The sequence below is a fragment of the Panulirus ornatus genome, chromosome 65 (genome assembly GCF_036320965.1).
Source record: "Panulirus ornatus isolate Po-2019 chromosome 65, ASM3632096v1, whole genome shotgun sequence".
Taxonomy (NCBI): Eukaryota; Metazoa; Arthropoda; class Malacostraca; order Decapoda; family Palinuridae; genus Panulirus; species Panulirus ornatus.
The window spans coordinates 10,394,041-10,420,407 of NC_092288.1; the positions used below are offsets into that span (position 1 = coordinate 10,394,041).

The following is a 26,367-nucleotide window of genomic DNA, read 5'->3' on the forward strand; positions in this document are numbered from 1 at the left end:
GAGTCTAGGTAGGGATAGATTGGCACACATGTAAGTCTGTTGCTGGAACAATTGCTGAGAAATGTTGTTAGCAGTTGGTTCTGATCGAGTAATAACGATAAGGTAGAGAGTGTGAAATAAAATCTTGTTTGAAGACATAAGAGTTTTTTTCAAAATTTTAGAAAGAAGATATAATATATAAAGTTGACCAAACAAATTATTTCATGAATGGAAGTCAGCAGAAGAGATCAAATTGAAGGAAAGATGAGTGAAAAAATATTTATATGGGGCTGATACTTCGAAGGATGTGAAAGGAGGCAAAGATATATGAATTGACAATTGTATACCGGATAGCCCTCTGTGTGGATTGAATGCAGCATGTGAACGTCGGGAAACCATGGAAAGCTGTGTAGGTATGTATATTTGCGTGTGTGGACGTATGTATATACATGTGTATGGGGGGGGTTGGGCCATTTCTTTCGTCTGTTTCCTTGCGCTACCTCGCAAACGCGGGAGACAGCGACAAAGTATTAAAAAAAAAAAAAAAAAAAAAAAAAAAAAAAAAAAAAAAAAGCTCTCTTACCCTTTCATTACTTACTCGAACAAACCACACATTATCCTCAAACATTTAATTTCCAATGCTTTCAACCTCTTCTACACAGCTTTATCAATAGCCTACACCATCCATATACTATCATTGGGACTGCTATTCCTTGAAACACCCATTTTTTGATCTCACAAAGTTTTCTCTTTACACACATTCTTACCTACCTGTCATAAAGTCCCTTCTATTTAGGAGATTCCTACAGCACTTGAGAAGATGGCCATGTCCATCAAAAGGGATCATAAAGTATTGATATGTGAGCATCTTATGTGGAGAAAGGGCAGAGGAAATGAGAATTAAGTAATCCTCCTATAAAGATGTTGCATTGAGGGCATGAAGGATCTTGGGATATGTTGGAAACAAGATGTACAATGATCAGTAACATTTGCAACATAATTTCATAATTTATCAAATATGGATTTGCCATCTTTGTTTGTGAGTTTGACACCATGTCCTAGATAAAATGCTGTGTCCACTATTTGTAACAAACAGAATAATGTTATCAACATGCCACAGCTGGAGGTAACACAGCTGGTAATTGTAAAATCAACAAAGCTGCACAACATTTTTATTCATATAATTCACGGTACATCACAGACTTCCTTGGCATTATTCTAGAAGCACCAGAAAATGCTAATATATTTGGCTTGGTATAAAATTCAAAATTTCCTTTTGACTTTAGCATGTGACAGTCACTCCAATGGCAACAAGGGAAGAATTTTCTAATATAAAATCTCATGGATTCAGTATAGGGTAAGGCTTTGCTTGAGTAGCTATACACCTTAAGCAATATGCAATGCCATTCACTACTATTCCTTATATATGCACAATATCAGCAACTAAAACTTGTATATCATATTTCATTTCACATTTCAATTTTAGAAAAATAGCATAGGAAAAATATATATCTGATTTCCATTAAGAAAAAAAAACATTAAGTATCATCATCATCAGACACCATGCCATTCTTGGTAAAATCACTTGAACTTTCTGTGGACTGTGAAGACCCAGGAGTCTCCTCTTTGCTGTTGTTGCCACTAGCTTCTCCAGACTGGGGCTTGTTGACTACTTTGAAAAAGGAATCAATGCCCTTCTGCCATTCTGGTATTGGTTGAGGGTTGTAACTATTGCCACCAGCATACCTTAAGGGATAAACTGTGTTAGTATCCACTTCATCACACACAAACACATGCAACATAAAATTTAGTCTATTAAACACACCTTACCTTGTACACAGATCTCACTTGGATAGCCAGTTGGAAACTCTCCAGTCTCTTCTTACACAACCTTCCATTACTTTTTACAGACCACAGTGTAAAGGTCCTCTTATATGCAGATGATCTTTTTCCATACATATGGGCTTTCTGCACACACAAAAGGAAAAATAAAATGAATAAAACGACCCTGCTTCCATTCATTTCAACTTATCTCTTCCTACAGATAAAGCAGTTGGAGTTTAGTGTAGGAATTATCTGAAAGCAAGTGGGTGTTGTATTACATTAAGTAGAAGAAATTTCTAAGTGTCTTACCTATCTTTGCTTGTAGACTTGCCAGAAGGTGAAGAGGAGCTAGAAGTACCACCACCTCTTGAAGAAGTCAAAACCTTCCTAGGAGCTTTGGCAGCAGATACCTTAGTGGCCCCTGCATCAGCACGTGTTCGGACCATTTTCACTTGCAGCTGCTAATGATAATATTTACTTAGCCTTTATATGTTACCAAAATATTTTCCTAAATCCAGCAATTTACTGCAATAATCTAGTTATTATAAATCTCATTAATCATGACCTGACATTCTTTGAAAAAATATATTTAATCCACTTTACCAATTAAGAGTAATCTGGAAACTGTTTGTATTTAAACCTCATCGGTTTTTATGGTGAACAGGTTGGGCAAATTCCCACAAAAAATCTAAAACTCCACTCCATACTATCTAAGAGTGAGTCATTTAAAATCAATAATTCCACCAGCATCATAACACAAACTCGTCATATTCTATATGATGAAATGCAACAAAACATATTTACAAGTTACAAAACTCTTGTTTTTGGAACACTTCCATTATATTCTTTATCCTTCTGTTTTCCTTTTGATGCAATACACCATTCACTTGATGTGATAACAAAGGTGCTCGTCCTCCAAAATGAACAACTGGAAATATATCACATGGTTAATGTTTAGCATTCCAAAATGAAAGTTATGCAGTTTTAAATACTTCATTTAAGTTTTTCATACTTAATCACTGTTTCCTGTGTTAGCAAGGTACTCCCATGTCCATTTCTTAGCTGTCATGTGCACTGCACTAAACCCACAGTCATTATCCACAACCAGACCTCGCAGACCTTTCCATGGTTTGCCCGGAAATTTAACATGCCTTGGTTTAGTCCACACACAGTATGTCGACCCCAGTATACCACATTGCTCCAATTCACTCCATTCTTCCTCCTGCATGTTCAGGCCCTGATCACTCAAAATCTTTTTCATTCCATCCTTCCATCTCCAAACTGGTGTCCCAATTCTTGTTTCCTCCACTTCTGACACATATATCCTTACTATTTAACTCCACATTTTCCCTCTTGTACATAACCTTCCTTGTTACTGAGTTACTCAATACTGAAAGGTAAGGATATCATTCCTAATGAAAGACCTGCCCTTTTAAATAAAGCAGTCACCATATAGGAGAGGAACAGAGATCTCCAAGATAGAACAAACATCTCTAAAATGATAAAATACCTTTCAAAATTCATATAAATGGATTTATTGCCAGCAGAATTTTAATCCACCAGCTGCAGTTATCACTCTAAATCCTAGTCACCTTGCAATGGGATTGCTTTTTGCATTCATTAGCTTTGGAAAAAGCACAATACCAGATCAAGAAACCAAACATTATTAGTATCCTAAACGTCAAAATCCACTGAAATCCAAGAGGAATGCAGTGGAGTCAAAGAAGTTTCCCATGTAATACTTACACACTCGACTAAGAAATTTTGTTTACATCGAGATTTTCCTTTTCCTAAAATAAGTTTTGTGTTCCCCATTTCAGTGAGTGCCATACTTCCCAGTCCCTGATCAATGGATGTCTTTTCTTAAGTATAAGAAAAATAATGCAAACCATATATAAGTGATATTGGCCTCGACCTACCCAAGGTTGAATAACAAACACCCTAAGAAGAGCAGATGTTATGTCTTACCAGGAGGCACTCAGTTTTATAAATAATAGCAGGAACCCCCTCCCCATGCTGCTGATGCCCATGTAAGTAATCTCGTTTCATATGACTGGACACCTTCTGAAAATCATCTATGTAGTTAGTTTATGACATTATGGAGTGGTGGTTGTTATTTAGGATTACACATAGCAAGAAGTATGATGTCTCATCATTCGGAGGGAGATTAATCAACTAAAAAAATAAGTATGCCAACAAAATAGATATAAAATGCTAATATACACATAAATGCTGATAGTCAACTAAATCTCTAGTATTACATGACAATTTCAATGACCATACCATAATCCTACTGGATTCCGCCGATTTGTAGGTTGGCTTGGTTAAGCTAGGCCTTTCTTAAGTGCTGTGATTTTCTTAAACTTAAGAATCTTGCTAGTATCTATCTACATAAACATTGAAACAATACCTCTTTCCCCTATTCACCACATTAAAAATCAGATTTATGATCAAAGGCATAAACATCCTTCCACCAATTCACGGTCCTAAAACGAGACTGGATTAGCATCTTATAAACTGTAGGCCTGTACAAGCCCTTCAAACTTTATATAGTACAAAAACCTACTCAACTAAATAAAACTTAGAGTCTTACCTATTCTACCCCAGTAGTAATCTGTTAGTAATGAAATGGTGTAGCCTTAAGAAGGGTTAAAAGCCGATCATAATAACTTCCAACGTCACCTCACGCGCCAGGGAGCCCAGTTGTGTTTTGTTCATCAAACCGCGGTAAATTTTTGGCGCGTGTTGGTCGCGTTCCGTTGACGGCTATAGTCTTAAAACTAGTAAATCTAAACTACCGTACTTCATAGAGTTTAGTCTAATTCAATCGTATGATATTTTAAGTACAGAGGAAAAGTGATACTTTTTTGATTAATGACAAAGAAAGTAAGTGGTTTAGTAATTCACATATGGCAAAACGAGGCAAATGGAAGAAAGACTGAATTCTTGGGAGTAACTGAAACCCGAAGCCCTGAAGGTGTTTGTATGCGTTCCAGCGTGAGTCCCACGTTGTCAGTGGTTTACCTGCTCGGACGCACTTGTCATGTTTTGAAGGTGGGGTGAATCCTAATTAGCGGGTTCACCAGCATTAATATCATTATTATACGCAGAATCAAACCTCTGGCACGACTAGTGGGTGAGGTATGTACCTAAAGTGTGTTTTGGGTGGTGGTTTAATTGATGCCATGACGATATCCGAGACGGAAGGTATAAATATGCTGGCGGGACCTGCTCCCACAGGTGACCAGGCCAGCATCTCGCGATTGCCTGCCCTCACCCCTGAACCTATCTCTTACCTGTATCCATAATGTAAATCATACCCCAAATATAATTCACTTTGTAGCACAGTATCAGTTTAGAGGCATAACGAAAATAACTAGAATATCACTGGTACTGTACTATGGATAATATAATGAACTTACAACAAATTTAATCCTGAACGTTGATAGTGGGGAGGGCTGTGAAGATCAGGGAAATCGTGGTAATGTTTAAATAGGTGAAACATTTCTAGAAGTCATTAGAACATGTGAAAATGTCGCCTACCTTCCTCTAGCATCTGAGATTTACCATATTCTGCATTTGAGATTATTAGAAAAATGATTATCGTGGTTTTATCCTTATTACCAGTTTTTGTTTACTGTATGCATTTTTATGCAAGCACACATGTCCCAGCAAATAAATCAGTTCAGGGAAATAATTTCCACCAATTTTTGGGATATAATATAATCATAGGTGTTTCATTGATAACAGTAAAAAATTGAGTTACTCCTTGGATGGTATGGGAAATTTTAGCGGTGCTTCCTAAGTTCGTTTGATTTTTAGTGCTTCACCTATTTTTACTGTGATGAGCTCTACACTTTCCCAGATTAGCAGTAACCCTCCACAAGATCATTATATGTATTGTATTGCAAAGCTAAGAATAAATGCAAATCACACTTGCCAGTCATGTTGTAATCCCCCAGACTATACACCAGTATTGCAAAGCAAGGTCTGTGGTAGCTATTACTTGAAGTTATTTTCCTGGTGCCCGTAACTGGTACTGTACCCACTGTTTAGTAGGATTAACCTGGGTATGGGATGTTCTAGGATGCCAGGGAGTCACTTCTGATGCTTGACATCTGTTACATGTAGATTTATTTTTTCTATGTTGGCAGGATTCTACTGATAAATTTTATGTAGCTAACTAAAATGTTGTACAGTATGTCCATTTTCTTGATGAAGTATTTGACTAACTTAATGGTACTGTAAGGTATAGTTAGCAAAAAAAAATGAAAAAAAAGGTATAGTTACTCCTGATGTGCCTTACATTTTGAAGCACATGATGAAGAGTTTTAATGTGTGCTGTCTTCACATATTGGTATACCTGATATCCTTATTTAATGGTAACATTACCTAGTTTGGTAAGTACCAGGTACTATTAGAGAGCTGAAGAAACTCCCCTATGTGATATTACAAGATAATTTTGTTTTCTGTTGTCTGTAATCTGTTATACTGTATGGAAAACTTTTTCTTAATATTTAATGAGTGAAAAGAAGAATATATTAAATTGAAACATACATTGTTGAAAGAATATTTGAGAAATTGGGCAACACTAAAACTCTCCCTTATTGCTTTTGAATAAACCTTTAAAGAGATATGTAAAGTTGCATGGAGTTGAAGAACTGTAATTCTAAATGGTTATCTTATCATTCATTCTTCATAACGTTGAACTAAGTATGTCATGATTTGAATTACTGGATTGTATAGGGGACAAATGATTATATGGTACCTTTGTATCTTCATATTTGTAAAAGGTGACTAAAAGGGGTGGGAGCTGGTGGCTGGTAACCCTCCCCTCAGGATATTTCAGTTTTTTAAGTGGGAAGACAAGAGCCAAGCAAAGAGTGCTCGTTTTCTTCAAAGGTTCAGGTTAGGGTGTCTGAATGTTCATTGATATAGACAGGATGAGAAGAAAAGAGAGCTGGTAGATAGTGTATTTGGGGAGGGCAACCTAGCCATTCTTGTTCTAAGTGAAACTATTTTCATGGGAAAGTGGAAGAATGGTTTGGAAATGTCTGGGAGGTGACATTTCTACTGATAGGGCAATTGTGGAAATGTGTTCGATTTTTAACATAACTTGTATAGAACAATTATGACAGTTCTGTGAATTGTGTTCTGCAGGCAAGGGTTACTTTCATGACCAGTTGATTTAGTAGTAAAGGATGCTTACATCCAAACACCATGAGCGAACAGAATTTGTGATTTCTGGTGTTGCTGTACTCCATCTGCTTATGGTTACACTGTGAGTGAAAGGGAGCACAGTCATATCAAGGAACTTCTTGCTTCAATAGAGGCCATCATTTCCTTGCAATTAGATGTATCTCAGCCTTGAAGCTGTAGGAAATTGCTGAAAGAGGTCCAAGGGTTATGTGAATTTTTTTCATTGGCTTTTATATCAAGGCATTTCATCCTGGTTGCAGATTTTCTATGACAAGTTCAAAAGCCTCTGAGTTTAATTTTGATAAGCTAGGACCAGACGCCTACATAGTGTAGGTGGAATTAGAAGGCAGGAACGGAAGGTAGGAAGATATATTGTATTAAGGAATAATTGGAATGTCTCATGGACAAAAGATTTTTAAGATGGTATAATCACTTAGAATGGATGGCAGATTTTTCGTTGGTGAAGAAGACCTGTTGATATATAGTTAAGGATATAAATAGTTGTAGATATACAGATCAAGGGAGTGAATTGTTTCGTCTAAAGATTTTTCAGATAAGGATGCTAGAAACAGTTTTTGTTGATGCCCTTGGAAGAAGTATGGATGAAAGCATAGAGAGGATGTTAATCTTGCTTGATGTAGTTCTGTTTATTGGAGAGGCCATAGATTACTGTAGTGCACTGGGCATAACTAGATAATATATTTTAGACATATAGTTAGTTTATTTGCATTTTGTATGGTACATGTATCTAAACTTACCCACAACTTCTAGTTCTTCACATCAATAGCTACCATTACACTGTCAGCTCCCATACATACATCATCGTGGTGACTCACTTTTCGTCATATTTCATTGGAGCTGGAGTGTATTTCTTATTGAATCATCCTGATGAAGATCTTGCATATATTATGATTATATTTTATCAGCATCACATTATTTTAAAGAATATGACTATCGAGTAGGGCTTTGAGGTTGAGGGAAAATACTGGGTTGCAGAAGTAAAAGAACTACTCAAATACTTTGAGTGATGTTAGCTGTAATAGTAGAAACATGTTTATTTTATTACTTGTTATGGCATCATTGCCTGGGTAAATTGGTTTTTATATATTGCAGGAAGAATGAGGTGTGAAGAGCTTTTATTGTCTCCTGCAAAGGTATACGACTCTATTAATTGAAGTAGATTACAGCATCCTGTAATTATTATTTATTATAATCATCCCCAGACTTCTTTCTAAGAAAAAACCTTGATGTTACCCAGAACCTCTTTCCAGAGGCCCTTGCAGCTCAAGGGTGCATTTCTTTGAGTAGCAGGGAAATGACAGAACTTCAGTTCCAGTGATACAACCTTGCCAAAGGTGACTTCACTCGCAGTGTAACCTCATGCGGGCGGAGTCTGTCAACACTGCTAAAAAGCACATATATTGCTATTAATCCATATTCTAAGAACTAGACAGAAAGTTGAGATAGTAGATATTATGGTATCTTGATATCAATGTCACAGATTACTCTTCCTCAAGGAAGATAAAATGAAAATGCATAGATATAAGTTCCCTGACTAGAATTTGCAAGATCTCGTGACTAAAAAGCTGCAGCAGTTTAATCAGACCTATAAGTACAGGATTACTGAAAGATTTATAAGGTAAATTCTCAGTTCTTATTGAATCTTCATATTATAAAACATCTAGAATCACACTGTCCACACATTTGAGATTCATATTGATATAGTGCATGAGTTTCCAAGGTTTTTCCTTGTTTTCAGTAATGTCCAGCAAGGTTGGATGATTGATGGTCTTCAATTTCTGTGCAACTGTGAGACTACATCAGTCAGACAGAAAATTAAGGATAAATACAAGAAAGACTGTTTTGCAGATGTCTTGAACAGTACAGATTTACATGTAATATATTGATAACATTGAAAACTGGAGAAACCCACAAGAAGGACTTGTACTTCTGACCAGAAAAAAGTCTGAAAACCAAACACTGCTTGGTCCCAAGGAATTTGCATTGCTGATCTTTTATGTGTAACATCTCTTGTGAATTAGGCAAAAGAAAGTAAAGGTTAATCAAAGAAAGTTTATATTTCAGTTTGTTAGCCATCACCCTATACGAAAGACCCTGAAGGACACAGAATTGATGCAGGTTTTACTGCTCAGGCTTCTTGAAATCATGGAAAGCCATTTCACAGTAGTAATTTGTAATGGCAGTTTTGATAACTATTACTTATGAATGGAAAGGATAAATTAAGCTGAGGATTTCAGGGCTTGGTTAAGTTGGGTTTTATTTGGTTAGAACTTAGTAAAACTACACTCATCATAGGGAATTGTACATTCATTGTTCCATGATTTTCCTCTGTTCCAAAGTCTTGTGGATTTATTTTTCTATATTAACTGAGACAGTACAGCCAGGTGCCCCTCTTAATGACCATCCCCTAGGGAAGGATGAACAACTGGATTAATTGTGGACTGGCTGCCATGAGCATGGTTCAAACCTGTGAATGGAACACAATTAGCAAAGCTAACTACTTCTCTTTGGAGGTCCATATTTAAGTTGTTGGATTTGATATTACAAGTTAATTTCCAAAATCTGCATCTCATTTGTTCCCATCACATAAAAAGAGTAAAGAAATTGATAGCAGTTGTTGGAAATTCATTTTAGATGATTACCTTTTATTCAGCCAAATAGCTGGTTTCAGTTTTTAAAAGCAAAAAAAGAATTATTTTAGCTGTTAATGATTTTTGGTAGAATTCTGTATTTATAGAAACTAAACCCTAAACATAACTTATGGGTAATTCAGAATAGATGAGAATAGTACAGGAATCATCAGAATTTAGTTAGTTTCATTCTGCAGTATGAAACTGAACCTTAAGCAACTTACTGCACTTTTCCATGTCATTTTCTATTTTTATGTCAAAGGTCATATTCATGTAGTAGTCAGGGGCTCCATTGATCCTGATTGAGGCCAGGTCTTACGGGAAACCCCAAAAATGCCTAATAAGAGAGAAAAAGGGAGTGAAGAGAAAAATAATTATTAGATTTTGGAGGGAGTTGAAAGGCAAGAGAAAAATTAATTTCAGATTTTGGAGGAAGTGGAATACCCTCCCTTTATGAAAGGTATGTCTAGAGTGATAATAGTAATGCACGTTATAAAATGTCCCTTTAATCAGATTTTTGTGATGAAAAAGGTGGGGAAAGAATGTGAAGATAATGAATAAAGCTGTGTTGAAAAGGGTATGTTGTATGTATGGAGATGTTGAGACTAACTCAGTTGCTCAGCTTTAATTACAGAAAGTAACTCAAGTGATTGTGAGAAAGAGGGTGTAAGATGGTTCATGTGCCACTTTAATGTTCTAGGATTTTGTCATTTACAATCTGTTACATATCTGAAGTAGCATTCATATATAACTATTCATAAGGAAGGTCATAGCAGTTTATGTAGATGGAGGGTTAGAATAGCTGAAGAATTGTAGGATATTATGAGGGAGTTGGAGGAATATGTAAAAAGAGAAAGTTGAGAGTATCTTTATTTTTAATGTAAAAATAAGTGTTTGGTGAGGTGGATAATTTTGAATTTTAGATTTTTTCTTTCCATTTCTAGACCTTCATGTAAAAAGTAATGTTTTTCCCATTTTTTGGTTTTAGGTTGCACTTTCGCATAATCTTTTAATGATGTTCACAGCAACCTTTTCAACACCTGATGATTTCCACTCTCCTGAGAGTTTTTCTTACTTATCTAGTTCGAAACTATGGTACAGCACTCCATTCCCTTATTGTTCATTCACATTTATATTTTTTCATTTGTCTCATTGCTCCCATTGGTTCTTTGCCATGTTATCATTTGCAGGAAAAATTACACTCCCGCCTCTGTGACATACACTTACGACTGCATGGAAATGCTCTCCATGTTCACGGAAAGTTTTATATGTTCAAGGGGTCTCTCTCTCTCTCTCTCTCTCTCTCAAGTTGTAGCAAGTAGTATCTATTGTGGTAAATATGTTATTATTGCTTGTATATTTGCACCTTGCTCTTTAGTGTGTGGTTCTTTTTTTTTTTAAAACTTGTATGCTGAAATTGTGGCTGAAGCAAATTGTTTTGTTGGCAAAGCAGTAATACCGACTTTACCCCACAGTTGCTAATGAATTTTCATGTGAACTTTAGCATAGCTACACACACACACACACACACACACACGTGTTGTCCTGGAGCATGTCATTATTGGATACAAGTCTTTGCCAGGAACTTCATGTACAGAAAATAACAGTATGACTCACAGGTGGGGACTGGCCATCATTGCTATTATTGTGATGATGATTACCGACCTTGGTGCACAGTTTGAGGTCAGAGGTTTGTTGCCTTTTATTTGACTTGAAATTGTTTTGCTGTGCATCAAACCCTTATATTACTCCAAACTTGTATTAGTTGTAGAGGAAATTAGTGTGCTTCCCTTCTGCTCCGCGTCCTGCTGTATTCTTGATGCCATTTGCTGCTAAATTTGGCTGTGATGACTGATGTAACATCATTAGGACCCAACAGAAGACCACTGCTTACGATAACAGTGGAAAAACTCGCCAGAATGCTGTTTAAAGTCTGATTTTCAGTGCGTAGCGGTAGCACTCATCATCCTAAGTCATGGTCTGTGTTTAGTTTTTAGGCATTGTGTTGGGAGGAGGCGTCAGAGGAAACCCTGTACACGGCGGTAATGGAGCTGGGTTGAGGGTAGAGAATTTCCATACAGGCTCTCTCTCTCTCTCTCTCTCTCTCTCTCTCTCTCTCTCTCTCTCTCTCTCTCTCTCTCTCTCTCTCTCTCTCTCTCTCTCTCTCTCTCGGACGTTTAGAAGAAAGGAAGAAAATGTGGGACGGGGAGGGTATAGTTTGAAATGGAACAGAAAGTTGAAGTGTGTTTAGGTGTATGATTTAAGTTTCTGGTGCATGTGTGGATGTAGTTGTGTTGTATTCTTTATTCCTTTGCACATACCTTTCTCAGCATGTAGATACAACTTGACCTCATATACCACCTGTGCCCCTCGGAAGAAATCAACAGAAATGAGTGCAAGACTACAAAATTCAGCATGGAACTTTTATGCGAAAAATTAATAAGGAATGTAAGAAAATCTTGAAAGCATTTTTTTTTTTTTCATGAATTGTTAGTTATCGTCAGCATCCTTGGTACATATCTCAGAATAGTGCGTTTATCTTAAGTCTCTCAGCTACCCAGCTGCGCCATCTTCGGCGCCTTTCAAAAAAACTGGTGAATCATGATTGATACAGTTAAAGGTCATGCACCATTAGCATCCGGGCCTCAGCATGAGTCGGGTAGACTATTACCGCTGCGATGGATTTCACGGGGATATAGCTGCAAGATTAACTTTGCTTAGTATGATCGGTGTTATGTAACTGGCGGGGGCTTAGCCTTGTAGTGAATGGGCAATAAGCAAAAGTTGGCGGCAAGCAAAGTGTGCCTAGGTTAGTAGTGACTGGCAGTGTTACCACCCCATGGGCGCTGAGCCTTCCCTCATGACTGTCTACCCTGAACAGTTTCTGCCAACGAAGTATCGGCGATTGTAGAGTTATAATCTGATAGTCAGTGTTGCTTTATGTTTAGGGAAGTGTATGATTTTAGGAATGAATGGCTGGCGGCATTGGATTCGTAGTAGTAGTAGTAGCGTGCGTGGTGCCTTTTGGTGAGGATGTCCGGGGGTTGGTGGGGGAGACGGGGAAGTGTAGCGTAGCCCATCCCTAGGGGGCTAACTTGGCTGGCTGGCTGGCGGCTCACTCGGTCAGTGAGTCAGTTCAGTGTTGGTAGTACGGCCGGGCTGTGGAGACCGCGCGCTGCACCTCTCCCTCCAACTCCAGCACCACTCTCCGTGCTCCGTTCACGCTTCTTTACCACGTCTGCTTCACTCACTGTCCCTCAGCCTTAGCACCGGAACTGTGCGTGTTGCTTGCCACACGTTATCGGGCAGGAGACTTCATATATGGTGGTGGTTGGGATAAGGCCGTGTGAATCTCTTGTTTACCTGAGACCAACATTAGCCCGCGTGATTCAGGGCCAGAGAGGCCGCCACACCGGGACCTGTTGGTGAACACCTTCACTCCCTCCATCACTACACAGGTATGTACGCTCTCGACCTCAACCCTTCTGTAACATTTAAGCTCAGTGGGGGTGCAGCTCTCGCTCAGCTGGCCCTTGAATATGTAGTAGAGTGGCCGTTCCTGGAGCCAGTACGAAATCTGATGCTGACGTAACCTCCTGATTGCCGGAATAATCAGAGGCGTTTGGCACCGTTAGAGCATCACGGCCTTGAAGGTACTGTACCTGAGTACCCACGAGTACCCTGGCTGCTGCCTCAAGAATCCACCTTCCAGAAGGTAGTTGTAGTAGGAGTGTTAATGACTTGTTGTTCATGGTTTATAAAGGCCTTCCATGAGCTTGGGAGGCTGATCCACACACACTCACGCCTGTCATGAGTGAGCGTAGCTGTACGCCCTAGCCTGTCATAAATGGGCACGGTTGTACCCCCTCGCTTGCCATGAGTGAGCATGGCTGTATGCCCTTGCTTGTCAAGATTGGGCGTGGCTGTATGCTTTTCGCTTGTCATGGGTGGGCGTGGCTGTACACTCTTGCCTGTCAGAAGTTGGCATGGTTGTACGTCTACGCATAAGTAGGCATGGCTCTACGCCCATGCCATTCATGAGTGTGCGTGGATGTATGCCCATGTCCATCATCAGTGGGCGTGGCCGTACGTCCTTGCCTGTCATGAGTGGGCGTGGCTGTATATCCTCGTTTGTCTAGAGTGGGCGTGGCTGTATAACCAAGTCTGTCACAAGTGGACGTGGCTGTATTCCCTACTCTGTCACGAGTGGGCGTGGCTGCATACCCTCGTTTGTCTTGAGTGGGCGTGGCTGTATTCCCTACTCTGTCACGAGTGGGTGTGGCTGTATACCCTCGTTTGTCTTGAGTGGGCGTGGCTGTATGTCCTGGTTTGTCACGAGTGGGCGTGGCTGCACGCCCTCGTTGGGAGACCGCACCCCTGTATGTGTCACGAGTGATAGTGACATTGGCCAAGCATGAACCTCGCCTGAGTCTGTCAGGAGCGAAGAGTAAGAACACTAAACCACACATTCCTGACGGCAGTGAGAGCGTGAGATCATATGATGACACATACAGGTGAGCAGCCTTGCCCTTAGTGGTATCTTCAAAGCCGGCCGGACTTGTAGCCCAACCCAGTGGCTCTTGTCCCAAGGTAGCCCTGGCCTGGACTGGTGTTGTGTAGATCTCAAACAAGTACTCTGACCTCAGTAGTGTTATGGGGGGGATGGTATTGGTCATAGAGCAAGAGCAGAGACACCCATCAAAGCTGCACCTGGAGTCTGGTTAGAGTGTAGTCGGATGTCTGGTGGTGTAGACATTTGCGGATATCTTGCCCCTATCTCACGTCTTGCGTTACCAAACCACTGAGCAGGTACACGAGGAATGATGTTCACAGAGGGTGTGGGATGTAGCGATCCTTCCCTCACACCCGTGATCGCATGAGTATCTTCTGCAGTGATTGTTAATGGAAGGGAAGGAATTGCACCACTTTTTGTTTAGCCCAGGCGCCAGAGAGTGGGAGAGAACCTGTATCTTTTGTGTCATTCAGGAGGATGGATGATGGTTAAGAAATAGCTCCACTTGCGTGATTCTGATAGGCCCAGGTTGTGTACCAGTGCACCCTTTAACCATGATCACTATTGATCGTTTTACGAGAAAGTTGTCATATTAACCTCCTGTACCCTACCTCGGCGACCCTTAGATATGATGACTTGACATTTGACCTGACCTTCGATAAGAAAAAAAGACTGCCATCACCCCACCAAGGATCGTACCGTCTTGGTAAACTGCTGCACAGTCGTGCTGACTAGGTTAGGAAGAGGGTTGTGGTGGGGGGCGGTGTTTTCCTGGTAGCTCGTCATGGTGAGGAGTTGAGTGTATACATGTCAGGAGACCGTCTTTAAGTGTGTGAGGAAGATGATGGTCCACGTTCGCGTCTGTGTTGCTGGGGGCTTCTGTCCCTCCAGGTCCCTGATCCTCACGTTACTTTATCTGTGTGTCTTGTGTTCAGACACGAGACCCACTCATTTTTACCAGATCTGTCTGGAAGGAGGGATGTCTCTCTGTGTGTCTTTGAGTCTCCTCGAGGGTAATAGGATGTAGTTTGTCTGTCTCTCCGTCTCAGAGCTTCCTCAAGCGTAGGATATGTGTCTCATAAGGTCTCCTTGTAGGTAGGATGTTTGTTTGTCTGTCACAGTCAATTAGAGAGTAGGATGAATGTGTGTCCTGGCCTTCTTGGGTGTAGGATGTCTGTCTGTCCTAGATTTCTCTAGGGAAGGATGCTAGTCTATCCTGGGTAGGCATTGATGCTGTGGTGTGGTAGGGTGGTTGGAATGTAGTAGGGAAGTAGGTATGCCGGGGTGTAGTTAGTAGGTTATGGATGCTGGGGTGTAGTAGATAAGGTGGAGATGCTGGGGTGTAGTAGATAAGGTAGGGATGCTGGGGTGTAGTAAGTAGGTTGGGCTATTTGGATGTGTTATAGGTAGATAGGGATGATGGGGTTTGTGGTAGATACTTAGTGATGCTGGGGGTGTAGTAGGTAGGCAGGGATGTTAGGATGTGTAGTAGGTAGATGTGGATGCTTCGGTGTAGTAGGTAGATGTGGATGCTTGGGTGTAGTAGGTAGATGTGGATGCTTGGGTGTAGTAGGTAGATGTGGATGCTTGGGTGTAGTAGGTAGATGTGGATGCTTGGGTGTAGTAGGTAGATGTGGATGCTTGGGTATAGTAGGTAGATGTGGATGCTTGGGTATAGTAGGTAGATGTGGATGCTTGGGTATAGTAGGTAGATGTGGATGCTTGGGTGTAGTAGGTAGATGTGGATGCTTGGGTGTAGTAGATAGGTAGGAATTCCAGGTGGTGTAGCCGATAGTTATCGATGCCTGGGTGTTGAGATGAAAGACCTCCCCCCCCCCCTCTGGACGCAGGTTGAAGAGCTTGCATTTAAAGGTCAAATTCCTGCTTCCTTTATCGATTGTCTTGTTTCTCAGTAATGATGACGGGTGGGAGTTTGTGGCGGTGTTACATACCTCTCGGGTCACATCTGGTGGTATACGTCCGTGTCACCCCGTGGGGGTCGCGTACTTTGTCATGCTGCATGGCGACTTCGGCGAAGGTTGGTGTGTCCTCCTCTGTGCTGATGGTTGCCGTGGCCTCATGTCGTACGTTGTCTGGCCTCCTGCGAGTGCCAACAACGAGGGTTGTGCCTCACGGTGACACGTGTGCTCAATACCGAAGGTTGTCATGGCTTCATCTTCGTAGCCAATTGGCCTCCGGTGACTCTCTGCCAGTGTGAGACGTCTTTTATCTTTATGCCTCTCTGTACGTATGTCGTTTTTATATCTGTGTGTGTGTGTGTGAAGGTGTGTCGATGTAGGTGGACTGACTGTCTGTGTGTCATGCACGGTTCCCAGAAGTACAGGAGTAATTAACGAGGTCGTTATGTAATTACTGGTAACGTGTTTTATGTATTCCCCTTCAGGCAACGTATCAGTATACAGACGAAGCACTTCATCGTCTCAGTTATTTTGCCCATTCATTATTACGAACTTCACTGGACAAAGTTTATGACATTTTTTTTTTCTTTCTTCGGTATGCATGAGTATATAATTTTCGTGTCAGTGGCCTTTTGTATCGGCGACCTAAGCATAGCACGTCAGTTCTGCGAAGATGATGATGGTGTCTAACTTGCTGTTCATGAGATTTCTCTAGGCTGCGCCTCCTGCTGGGTTTAGTATCTACATGGATGGGATTTTTTTTGGGGTGGAGTCATAGACGGAGAGTCTTGTACATTGTTATGAAAGGTCTCTCCTGTGTCCGTGTGTTCACACGATGTCCGTGTGTCCACTCGTGTGAACCAGTGATGAAGGTGGTAGTAAGCTGTTGTAAGCTAGGCGCTACTTTGAGCGAGCGTCAGTTGTGATCGTATTTCTACACTAGTGATGATCGCCAGTGGATGGTGCGTGGCGCTCCTTGGAGCACACGGCAGTTCATGACCCGTGTACTCTGGGGGGCGTCTCTGTTCCTGCGGAGTTTTGGATGCCTGGTGTCTGCCAATCATGATCGCTCACTCGTACCTTATGTATGTATCTCGAAGACGCGTTTCGTCCGGGTGTTGCAGCATGTGTCAGTGGACCACACACACACACACACACACACACACACACACACACACACACACACACATATATATATATATATATATATATATATATATATATATATATATATATATATATATATATTGCAACCCAGAAGTTATGGTGGGGCTAATGGCATACAGCTCCAGCGCGTCTAGTTATGGTAGTCTCCTTAGTGTTGTCACCCAGCACTATTGCGTTTAGTTATGGTGGGGGTCCTTCAGTGTGGCGCATCTCGTTATGGAGTGGCCCCTCAGTGGCGCATCTCGTTATGGAGTGGCCCCTCAGTGGCGCATCTCGTTATGGAGTGGCCCCTCAGTGGCGCATCTCGTTATGGAGTGGCCCCTCACTGGCGCATCTCGTTATGGAGTGGCCCCTCACTGGCGCATCTCGTTATGGAGTGGCCCCTCACTGGCGCATCTCGTTATGGAGTGGCCCCTCACTGGCGCATCTCGTTATGGAGTGGCCCCTCACTGGCGCATCTCGTTATGGAGTGGCCCCTCACTGGCGCATCTCGGTATGGAGTGGCCCCTCACTGGCGCATCTCGTTATGGAGTGGCCCCTCAGTGGCGCATCTCGTTATGGAGTGGCCCCTCAGTGGCGCATCTCGTTATGGAGTGGCCCCTCAGTGGCGCATCTCGTTATGGAGTGGCCCCTCACTGGCGCATCTCGTTATGGAGTGGCCCCTCACTGGCGCATCTCGTTATGGAGTGGCCCCTCACTGGCGCATCTCGTTATGGAGTGGCCCCTCACTGGCGCATCTCGTTATGGCGTAGCCCCTCAGTGGTATGCTTGGCTATACAGACAGAAAAATGAATGTTAAAGTACCGGCGACAGTGGAATGGGGTTTTCACAAGCGAACCTGTGGACCGAAATGTAATACATATCAGAGGGTAGTTACGATTTATAACGCTTGACAGCTTGCCATTGTAGCTGTGAGATAGTTTGAGTATCACACCCGTCGAGTGATAATGTAATTAAACTTGGCGCCAGTGGTCGTTAGATCGAAAGGGGTCGTTAATGGCGTAGCGATGACGAGTCTCCCCTAACTACTTAACCACACGTAAAATGATCCTAGCCCCGATCCTCATCATCGTAACGATTGAGTGATGTACCGGTATACACTTCGGAGAATTCAGACCGTGTTTTTTTTCCTATGCCTGCTGTGTTTTTTAAGTCTTGAGCGAATTGAGGAAAATGATTTTGATTGATTCTGGAGCGATGGTGATGGTGTTGTGTGTGTGTGGGGTGTGGGGGGGTTCTATGCCTGCTGTGGTTTTTAAGTCTTGAACGAATTGTGGAAAATGATTTTAATTGATTCTGGAGCGATGGTGATGGTGGTGGTGTTGTGGGGGTGTCGGGTCGTCTGGAGGCATTTAGAAAGTCGAGTGTTCTGGATGCGATTGACTCATTCTGCTTTTATGAGGGAGGAATTATCTTACGTAGGCAGGGAACATGATGAGGGGCGGGGCCGCACCCTCTTTGTCTTCTACGTACTCATGGCCCTGTGTGGTGGTGTTACGTTGACGAGATGTACTGCGGCGTAACTGAAAATTACAGGTGGCCTCATGGTTAGGTTACAGGTGGCCTCATGGTTAGGTTACAGCTGGCCTCATGGTTAGGTTACAGCTGGCCCCATGGTTAGCTTGAGTTACAGCTGGCCTCATGGTTAGGTTACAGCTGGCCCCATGGTTAGCTTGAGTTACAGCTGGCCTCATGGTTAGGTTACAGCTGGCCTTGTGTTTGAAGCAAGTCGGAAACACCATGAGCACATTGCCGTCCTTACGTATGACGTCCCTGGCTTTGATCTGACCCATAGGCATCAGGAGAAAGTCCTGCCCGCCATACCTAAGGGTCTTGCTCAATCAAGGGTCGTACACCGGGGGTCTCATGCTGGTTAGTTAAGATGTCTCCCCTCCCATTTGTACACACCGGTATTGGAAGCATAGAGGAGAACATCCAGGCCACGTATATCGTGATAACCTCGTCACACTGTCATTTTGTTAGTCCCTGGTAAGTCACACGGTCAGCGATAACCCCTGGTGAGTTACACTGTCGGTGTGTCACACACACACACACACACACACAACTGTAAGGATCATGTTGGTCGTGTTATGGACGAGGAACATCGTCAGTGTGTCGATGCTACACAGGTGTTGAGGTTTCACGGTGGCGCGTCTGGGGAGTTGTTGGTGCCGTTGGAAAGTTGGCCACTACCTACAGGAGGTGACAGGCTGTTGTTGTAGGGAGGCAGGAACCTAGCACTGGGGCCAGGTTAGGGGTACCCTATTGCCATTTCGAACGCCTCTTATCACTGACGCTGTTCTGAACCTGCTTGGGTGAGTGAGCGTCTACCTGTACATACCACAGTACATGAAGTCATACACGAATGACAGTGCTCAGGGATGAGCTTCGTGTATTGCCCGGTAACAGGGTTAATATCTCGTTACGTTAACGTTGTTAGGGTTAGCAGCTGATGCGTGGTGGGGTTCGGTCGTCGGGAGGCGGAGGTTGGTACGACGGTGCGTCAGACAGGCGGGCGCGTCGTCAGCCAAGGGGGGAAGGGAGGGGTCAGATGTAGACGTCTGCAGCGGGTGGACACGGCTTGCATTACGTAATGCTCAGGATGGTAGGGGCCGGTGGACGGAGCGAGGGAGAGGGAAGACTCGGGGGGGGATTCCTAGCGTCCAGCTGCGACCAGTTCTGGGCGGACGTAGTGGTGATGGTCTGTGCTGGAGGGAGGGAGGGAGGGGTTACCCTCCGCCCTCTTTGGTTGTCATTGTCGAGGGTGATGCGATGCGCCTGCCTTCTGTCTCCAAGAAGGCACTGTTGTCGTATTGGGTTATGTACTGGGGCTGACGACGACTTGTGTTGAGGCTGTGATGTGTGTCCTCCTCCCTCCCCTTCCCGCACGATGGAAGTGCACCATCGTCACGTGCTGGGTGGTTGTAACACGTGAGTGGGATTGGTGTCGCTTGGTGGCTGTGGCGTCTGGTGTATAAGCCATCCTGCAGGGTGACTGTGGCTTTGTTGCAGCTTAGCCTCCACCTGTGCCATGAGAGGCGGAGATGGTTCATAATACCGGTCTTTGTCGTGTGGCTTTTGCTGCATGTTAAGCGACGCTTAAGATGCCTGGGACAGTCGCCACACAACGTATCCACGGGTGACTGTCGGCCAACGACTGGGACTTCCCCACCCGCGGCTGAAGATGAGCGTGTGGTAGTGTCATATGATAAGGTTCAGTGACACAGGGAGAGGAGGCTGTAGATGATTGGTCAGTGGGAAGTTCATGTGTCACTCCAGACAAGACGAACCACCGGAGACATGAAAGGCTTAGATTAAACCTCGGTGTTACAAGGGAAAGCTGTGTGTGTGTGTGTGTGTGTGTGTGTGTGTGTCTCAGTCGTTATACATGTTATATGATGGCTAACATGTGATGATCCAGGCCTGATGGGTCATGACATTGTCGTTCAACTTCTTTGGATCGTATGGTGTGGGAAACTATGAGTCATGTGAAGACTGTGAGAGACTTGAGAGATTTTATTAACCATAGATTGAAGGTTTGGTGCGGGTCCTTTCTGCTCACAAGATGCTCCCGGTATATAGGCTTGTACACACTCAGTTCTGGACTTACAAATCTCTTGTGTCACAATTCTGTTGGACTTGTAAGTTGACCGTGAGTCCCGTCGCGAAAGACACTTGCAACCTCACCGAGAGACGACACTTCGTACGCCTTAACAAGCTCCACCAACTCGCTCTTGGTTGATGATAATGAGCATGATGATGAGGTGTAGCCGCCTTGGGTTGAAACTTGTTGCACCTCCCCGATGATCAGTAGGCTGCCATGCCCTCGCTGAACGTCTGGTGATGGCGACACACACACACACACACACACACACACACACACACACACACGCGCGCGCGCCATCTCTCGCATTACTTCCCTACGTATTGAATAGTACACCTACCCTGGGGTCTCCTGTGGTGCCGTAGGGTATTGATACAGTGGGGGGCGGCAGGGATGGCGTGGGTGAGTACACTGTTCTTATAGCAGCTCTAGCAAGGGACTTCTCTTATCGCCTCCGCGGCTTGTGTGTGTGTGTGTGTAGTACACATCGCCACCGGAACTCCTGTGGGAGTATAAAGTCTGGCTCAAGGTTCTCCAAGGAAGTTTAGTCTGTGGTCGTTGCTGCTATAGTCAAAGCAGAGGGGGAAAGAATATAAGACTTTAGAATTGTATACGTAAGATATCTTATACCCTGTCGAGTGTAGAGGACCCCGGGGCTTAACAAGGCTGCCTTCGGAGGTGTGGTCGAGCGTGCCTAATGGTGTAGTTCGGCCAATTGTACCTGGAGCGGTAGTACGGGCGGGGGGTGGGGGTGGGGGGGGACGTTCTTGTCCCACTTCTGGGCCTGGGGGGGGGGGGGCGCTCTCAGGAGGGTCAGCGTCCAGCCCGTATTTTACCGTGGGAGGGCTGGGTTCGAAAGGGGGTGGTTGGGTGGGTGTTCGACCTCCCTCCTCCTCCTCTTCCCCTCCCTCCCTCCCAAAACACCACCCGTATTGATCTTCCCTCCCCTCTTCTACCCCTCCCCCCTGGCCATAACCCCCTCCTATGCTCCCTCTTTCCCCTCCCCCCGTGAGGTTCAGTTTCATTACGTGTTTCCCCTCACGTGTCTCTCTAGTTTCATTGCTCGTTGCCCCAGTTTCTTTACCTTTTTTTTTCAAGTTTCATTCCGGGTTTCCTGAGTTTTATCATGTGTTTGCCATTTTCATGACGTGTTTCCTCCCCTCCCCCCCCCCCCCCCCCCCCCCCTAGCCCCAGTTACAAAACGTGTTTTCCCCATTTTCATTGTGTTCCCAGTTTCATTTCGTACTCCTCCCAGTTTCAGTACGTGTTCCTCCTGGTTTCATTACGTGCTCCTCCCAGTTTCATTACGTTTGCTCCAGTTTCATTACATGTATCCCCGTCTCCATTATGATGTTTATCCCATTTTCTATATGTTATGACAGTTACCTCGACCAGCATTTCTTATCATGGTAAAGATTTCCTTTTCATAGTTTCCTTTGCATCTGACCTTTATAGCTACATTTTCCTCCCTACATCCTTTATCAGGAGTTTCCTCTCCCACTTTCTTTGTTCCAGTTTCCAGTTCGTCCCGTATTGTCTCCTTTTTTATTTCCCCTCCGCCGTGCATTGTTTATTTGACTTTCCCCTCACTACGTTTTTTATTATAGTTTTTTTTTTTCATTTCTTTATCACCGTTTCCTCTCCTTCTGTCATCTTCATCATCATCATCTGTTCCTCCGTTTCCCATTTTTATTATCATCTTCTCCTATTTCTCCCTCCCTTTATTTCCACGTCGCGTCTGTGCCATCATTGTTTGTGTATATTGCATTTTTACCCTCCTTCTTTTTCTTACTGATTCCATCTTTCCTCGTCTCTGTTTCCTCCTTTGGTTATCTCTTCCTGTATCTGTCTCCGTTGCCCTACTTTTTGCCATCCATTTCCATTCCTTCAAGTGCCCATCCCTTCTTCTGTCCCCCCCTCATACATTCCATTTTCTTTGCATCCTGTTGTGTTTCTTCTGTGATTGCCGACTTTTCCCGCTTCTCGTATTTTGACCTCTCGTTTTCTTTTCGTGTTTCCTTCCCCATCTTCGCTCTTCGGTTCTTTCTCTCTCTTGGATATCGTTGAGATGTCGTCCCCCTCCCGTTCGTGTGCCGCCTGGCTCTTTCCCCGCCGTTCCGTGTGCCGCGTGGCTCTTTCCCTGCCGTTCCGTGCGCCGCCTGGCTCTTTCCCCGCCGTTCGTGTGCCGCGTGGCTCTTTCCCCGCCGTTCCGTGTGCCGCCTGGCTCTTTCCCCGCCGTTCCGTGTGCCGCCTGGCTCTTTCCCTGCCGTTCCGTGTGCCGCCTGGCTCTTTCCCCGCCGTTCCGTGTGCCGCCTGGCTCTTTCCCTGCCGTTCCGTGCGCCGCCTGGCTCTTTCCCCGCCGTTCCGTGTGCCGCCTGGCTCTTTCCCCGCCGTTCCGTGCGCCGCCTGGCTCTTTCCCTGCCGTTCCGTGTGCCGCCTGGCCTATTCCATCTCGTTCCATGTGCCGTAAACTTGTTCCTCTCTCGGCCGAGATGCCGGCCGCTGGCTTGGTTAAGGTTGGCCAGGTGATGGGTTTCCCCCGTGTGTGTGTGTGTGTGTGTGTGTGTGTGGCAGACGCTGGATGTAGTGTTGTTCTCGTTGGCCCCAGGCAGGTCTCGTATGGCCTCTTGATCACCCTTGGGTACGGCGGTTACGACCCTTACTATCTATAGGGGTCGGATCAAAGGCCAGGCCACTACCCTAAGGGGGTTTTGCTGGTGTGCTTTTAAGGGTTGTGGTCTTGCTCAGGGGGTCGTACCGTCGTGGTCTTGCTCAGGGGGTCGTACCGTCGTGGTCTTGCTCAGGGGGTCGTATCGTCGTGGTCTTGCTCAAGGGGTCGTACCGTCGTGGTCTTGCTCAGGGGGTCGTACCGTCGTGGTCTTGCTCAGGGGGTCGTACCGTCGTGGTCTTGCTCAGGGGGTCGTACCGTCATGGTCTTGCTCAGGGGGTCGTACCGTCGTGGTCTTGCTCAAGGGATCGTACCGTCGCGGTCTTGTTCAGGGGGTCGTACCGTCGTGGTCTTGCTCAGGGAGTCGTACCGTCGTGGTCTTGCTCCGGGGGTCGTACCGTCGTGGTCTTTTTCAGGGGGTCGTACCGTCGTGGTCTTGCTCAGGGGGTCGTACCGTCGTGGTCTTGGTCAAGGGGTCTTACCGTCGTGGTCTTGCTCAGGGGGTCGTACCGTCGTGGTCTTGCTCAAGAGGTCGTACCGTCGTGTACTCTTGACCCTGTCTTTCTCAAGGGCTACTACCGTCGTATTGAAGGGTCGCACCGTCGTGCTCAAGGGGGTCAGAGATAAAAGGGTCCACCCACGACTTCTTTTTCCCATTTTCTTTCCTTGTAATCAACGAAGCATATGCCTCGATTGGAGAGGGGGGAGGAGGGAGGAGGGGAGTTGGGAGGTTTATGGTGTGTCGTGCATAGCATGTAATGTGTCTTCCTGACTTAATAGATACATTAAAGGCTTGTTATATGTCTTCCTGACGTACTCGCTATGATAATGGTTGCCTTGAGAGACGTTTATTATCATTATAGGGGAATGTATGAGACACGGGACTGTGGGACGTTTGGCTTTGGGTTGAAACTATGTAAGAAAAATATGAGGAGAACAGTGAAATAAAACTGGTTATGAGAAAGGAATGGCTTCAAAAGAGGGTAGAATTCTTACTGAACAAAAGATATGGATTTTAGGCGTGTTGAAAAAAATGAATGGACGGGGGCCTTCTTTTTTAAATTACGATCTTAGAATTAAGGATATTAAGTTTCAGTTAAAAGGAAATTGAAGTGAAAGGGGCTTGATATAGACGCACAAAAAGGGGCAAGAACATACTAAGGAAGGAAGGAAGGAAGGGGGTGGGGTGGCTTTGGCCCTCTTTAAAAAGGGAGGAAGGGTGGGTGTCAGATGGGGGAGGGGTGTTTGTAGGTGCTGCTGTGCTGTTAGATCTAACAAACTGGGTGGGTAACAGTAGACCCTGGCTGAATGGGGCCTCTCCTCTCTGTACTCCCTCCCATACAACAGCAGCGTCTGCTGGGGGATAGCCGCCCTACCCCCTTTCCTATACACGACGCCACTTTTAACTCGGTGCTGGCTTTTGTCGTCGTGTTCCCTGCTGGCCTTTGGTGTCGTGTTGGGTGTCGTCTCTCGTAACCCCCCCTCCCTCCTCCCCCTCCAGGGTGTGTGGTGTGCAGGTGTGTACACTCTATCGTCTTGGTGTGTCGTGTAGGGTGTTGTCGTAGTGGCCGTCCTGGCGGGCGTGTCGTTGCGTTGGCTACGATGGTCGTTTTCTCTCGCCTGCTTAACTGGTGTTATGATGATTGTCTTTGTATTTGTATCTATCTATCTATCTATCTATCTATCTATCTATCTCTTCGATTATCTATTTGTCTACCTGGTAGGCAGCCACCGACTAGGTAGATGTATTATATCGTTATCACCCGCCCGCTCGCTGTTCGAGCGATTCAGTGGCTGTTACATTTCACTCCTTCGGCCCCGGGTGTCTGTGTCGTATCTCCCCGCCTCACCCACATTGAGGCTGCCGGCTGTCATGACCACAAGCATAAGAGCGTCTTCACCTCGCCCGGAACGCTAGACAACACTTAACGCGACTTGGTTCTTCGTAACTACGAGTTCCCTGCGTGTGAGCACTCCTGCCATGATGGCAAGATCTCGTTGTAGGGACTCGTAAGTGCACATACACTCTCTCTCTCTCTCTCTCTCTCTCTCTCTCTCTCTCTCTCTCTCTCTCTCTCTCTCTCTCTCTCTCTCACTCACGGGTGAGTTGGAGAAGGCTCTGAGGTCCAAGTCATGGCGGATGCAGGTGGGTTACGGAGTAAAAACTTCGGCCCGGGTTGCGTACCGTCGCCCTCTCTGTAACCATTTACGCCTGTCACAGGAATCGTCGCGTATCTCATGACGCAACGGCGTCCCGGAAGGAAAGCATTTCCGGTCAAATGGCTGCATACGCCCCCAACCCCACCCCCATCGCCCCAGCTGCATACGCCCCCAACCCCACCCCACCCCGCCCCAACACCCCACTACAACCCCAACACGAATGTTCATATTTGGGTGAAATGCCATGCGCATGCGTCGTTCTGCCAGAATGTGGGAAAAGAAAATGTATATGTAAACTATTGGTTAATTTCTTATTATTTCTAGTCATGTCGTTCGGTGTATCGAGGTTCCTGCTCCCCCCCATGTTATCGTCAACGGCTATTTTGACCTTCAAGGTCGACCCGCGCTACAAAGAATAACAAAATTTATATTTACATTGGGAAGCGGAAATGGACGTTAGGGAGGGATGAGTTGAGCGTCCGTTTGTGTGAGTGTTCGCTCACGGTGTGAGGCGCTGGTTGGCTCCACTTCGCCGCCCACACGGGGCTGTAAAAGTACTGTACTGTACTGGGCGTTCACTGGCAGCATGTGCGATTACCAGCGAGGGTATTTTTTATTTCTTTATGTCTTAAAAGTTGTGCTGAAGATGGTTGTAGTGATGATAGTAATTGTGGTGTGGTAGT

At 44.6% G+C, this 26,367-nt stretch overlaps 2 protein-coding genes across 8 annotated transcripts in view; one reads left to right on the plus strand and one right to left on the minus strand.

Annotated features, from left to right (window-relative positions):
- Positions 1-1,137: 1,137 nt before the first annotated feature.
- LOC139746501 (PCNA-associated factor-like) lies at positions 1,138-4,536 on the minus strand. Of its 2 annotated transcripts, none has more exons than XM_071657806.1 (3): positions 4,486-4,536; positions 2,113-2,261; positions 1,138-1,725 (listed from the first exon to the last, which is right to left on the minus strand). In XM_071657806.1, the coding sequence occupies exons 1-3, from the start codon at positions 4,519-4,521 to the stop codon at positions 1,518-1,520; spliced, it is 393 nt and encodes a 130-aa protein (XP_071513907.1). In that variant the 5' UTR covers positions 4,522-4,536; the 3' UTR covers positions 1,138-1,517. The 2 variants fall into 2 exon arrangements, with proteins under 2 accessions (XP_071513907.1, XP_071513906.1); XM_071657805.1 differs by having other exon boundaries at positions 2,113-2,264.
- Positions 4,537-4,808: 272 nt separating this feature from the next.
- Positions 4,809-26,367, plus strand: part of ATP8B (ATPase phospholipid transporting 8B) — a 268,417-nt gene continuing 246,858 nt past the window's right edge. For 2 of the 6 annotated variants that reach the window (XM_071657798.1, XM_071657801.1), the window contains exon 1: positions 12,784-13,111. The gene's annotated coding sequence lies outside the window, so the exon portion shown is untranslated. Of the gene's footprint in view, positions 4,945-12,783; positions 13,112-26,367 lie in introns of those variants that run through there. The other 4 variants (XM_071657803.1, XM_071657799.1, XM_071657800.1 and 1 more) reach the window with 4 other exon arrangements.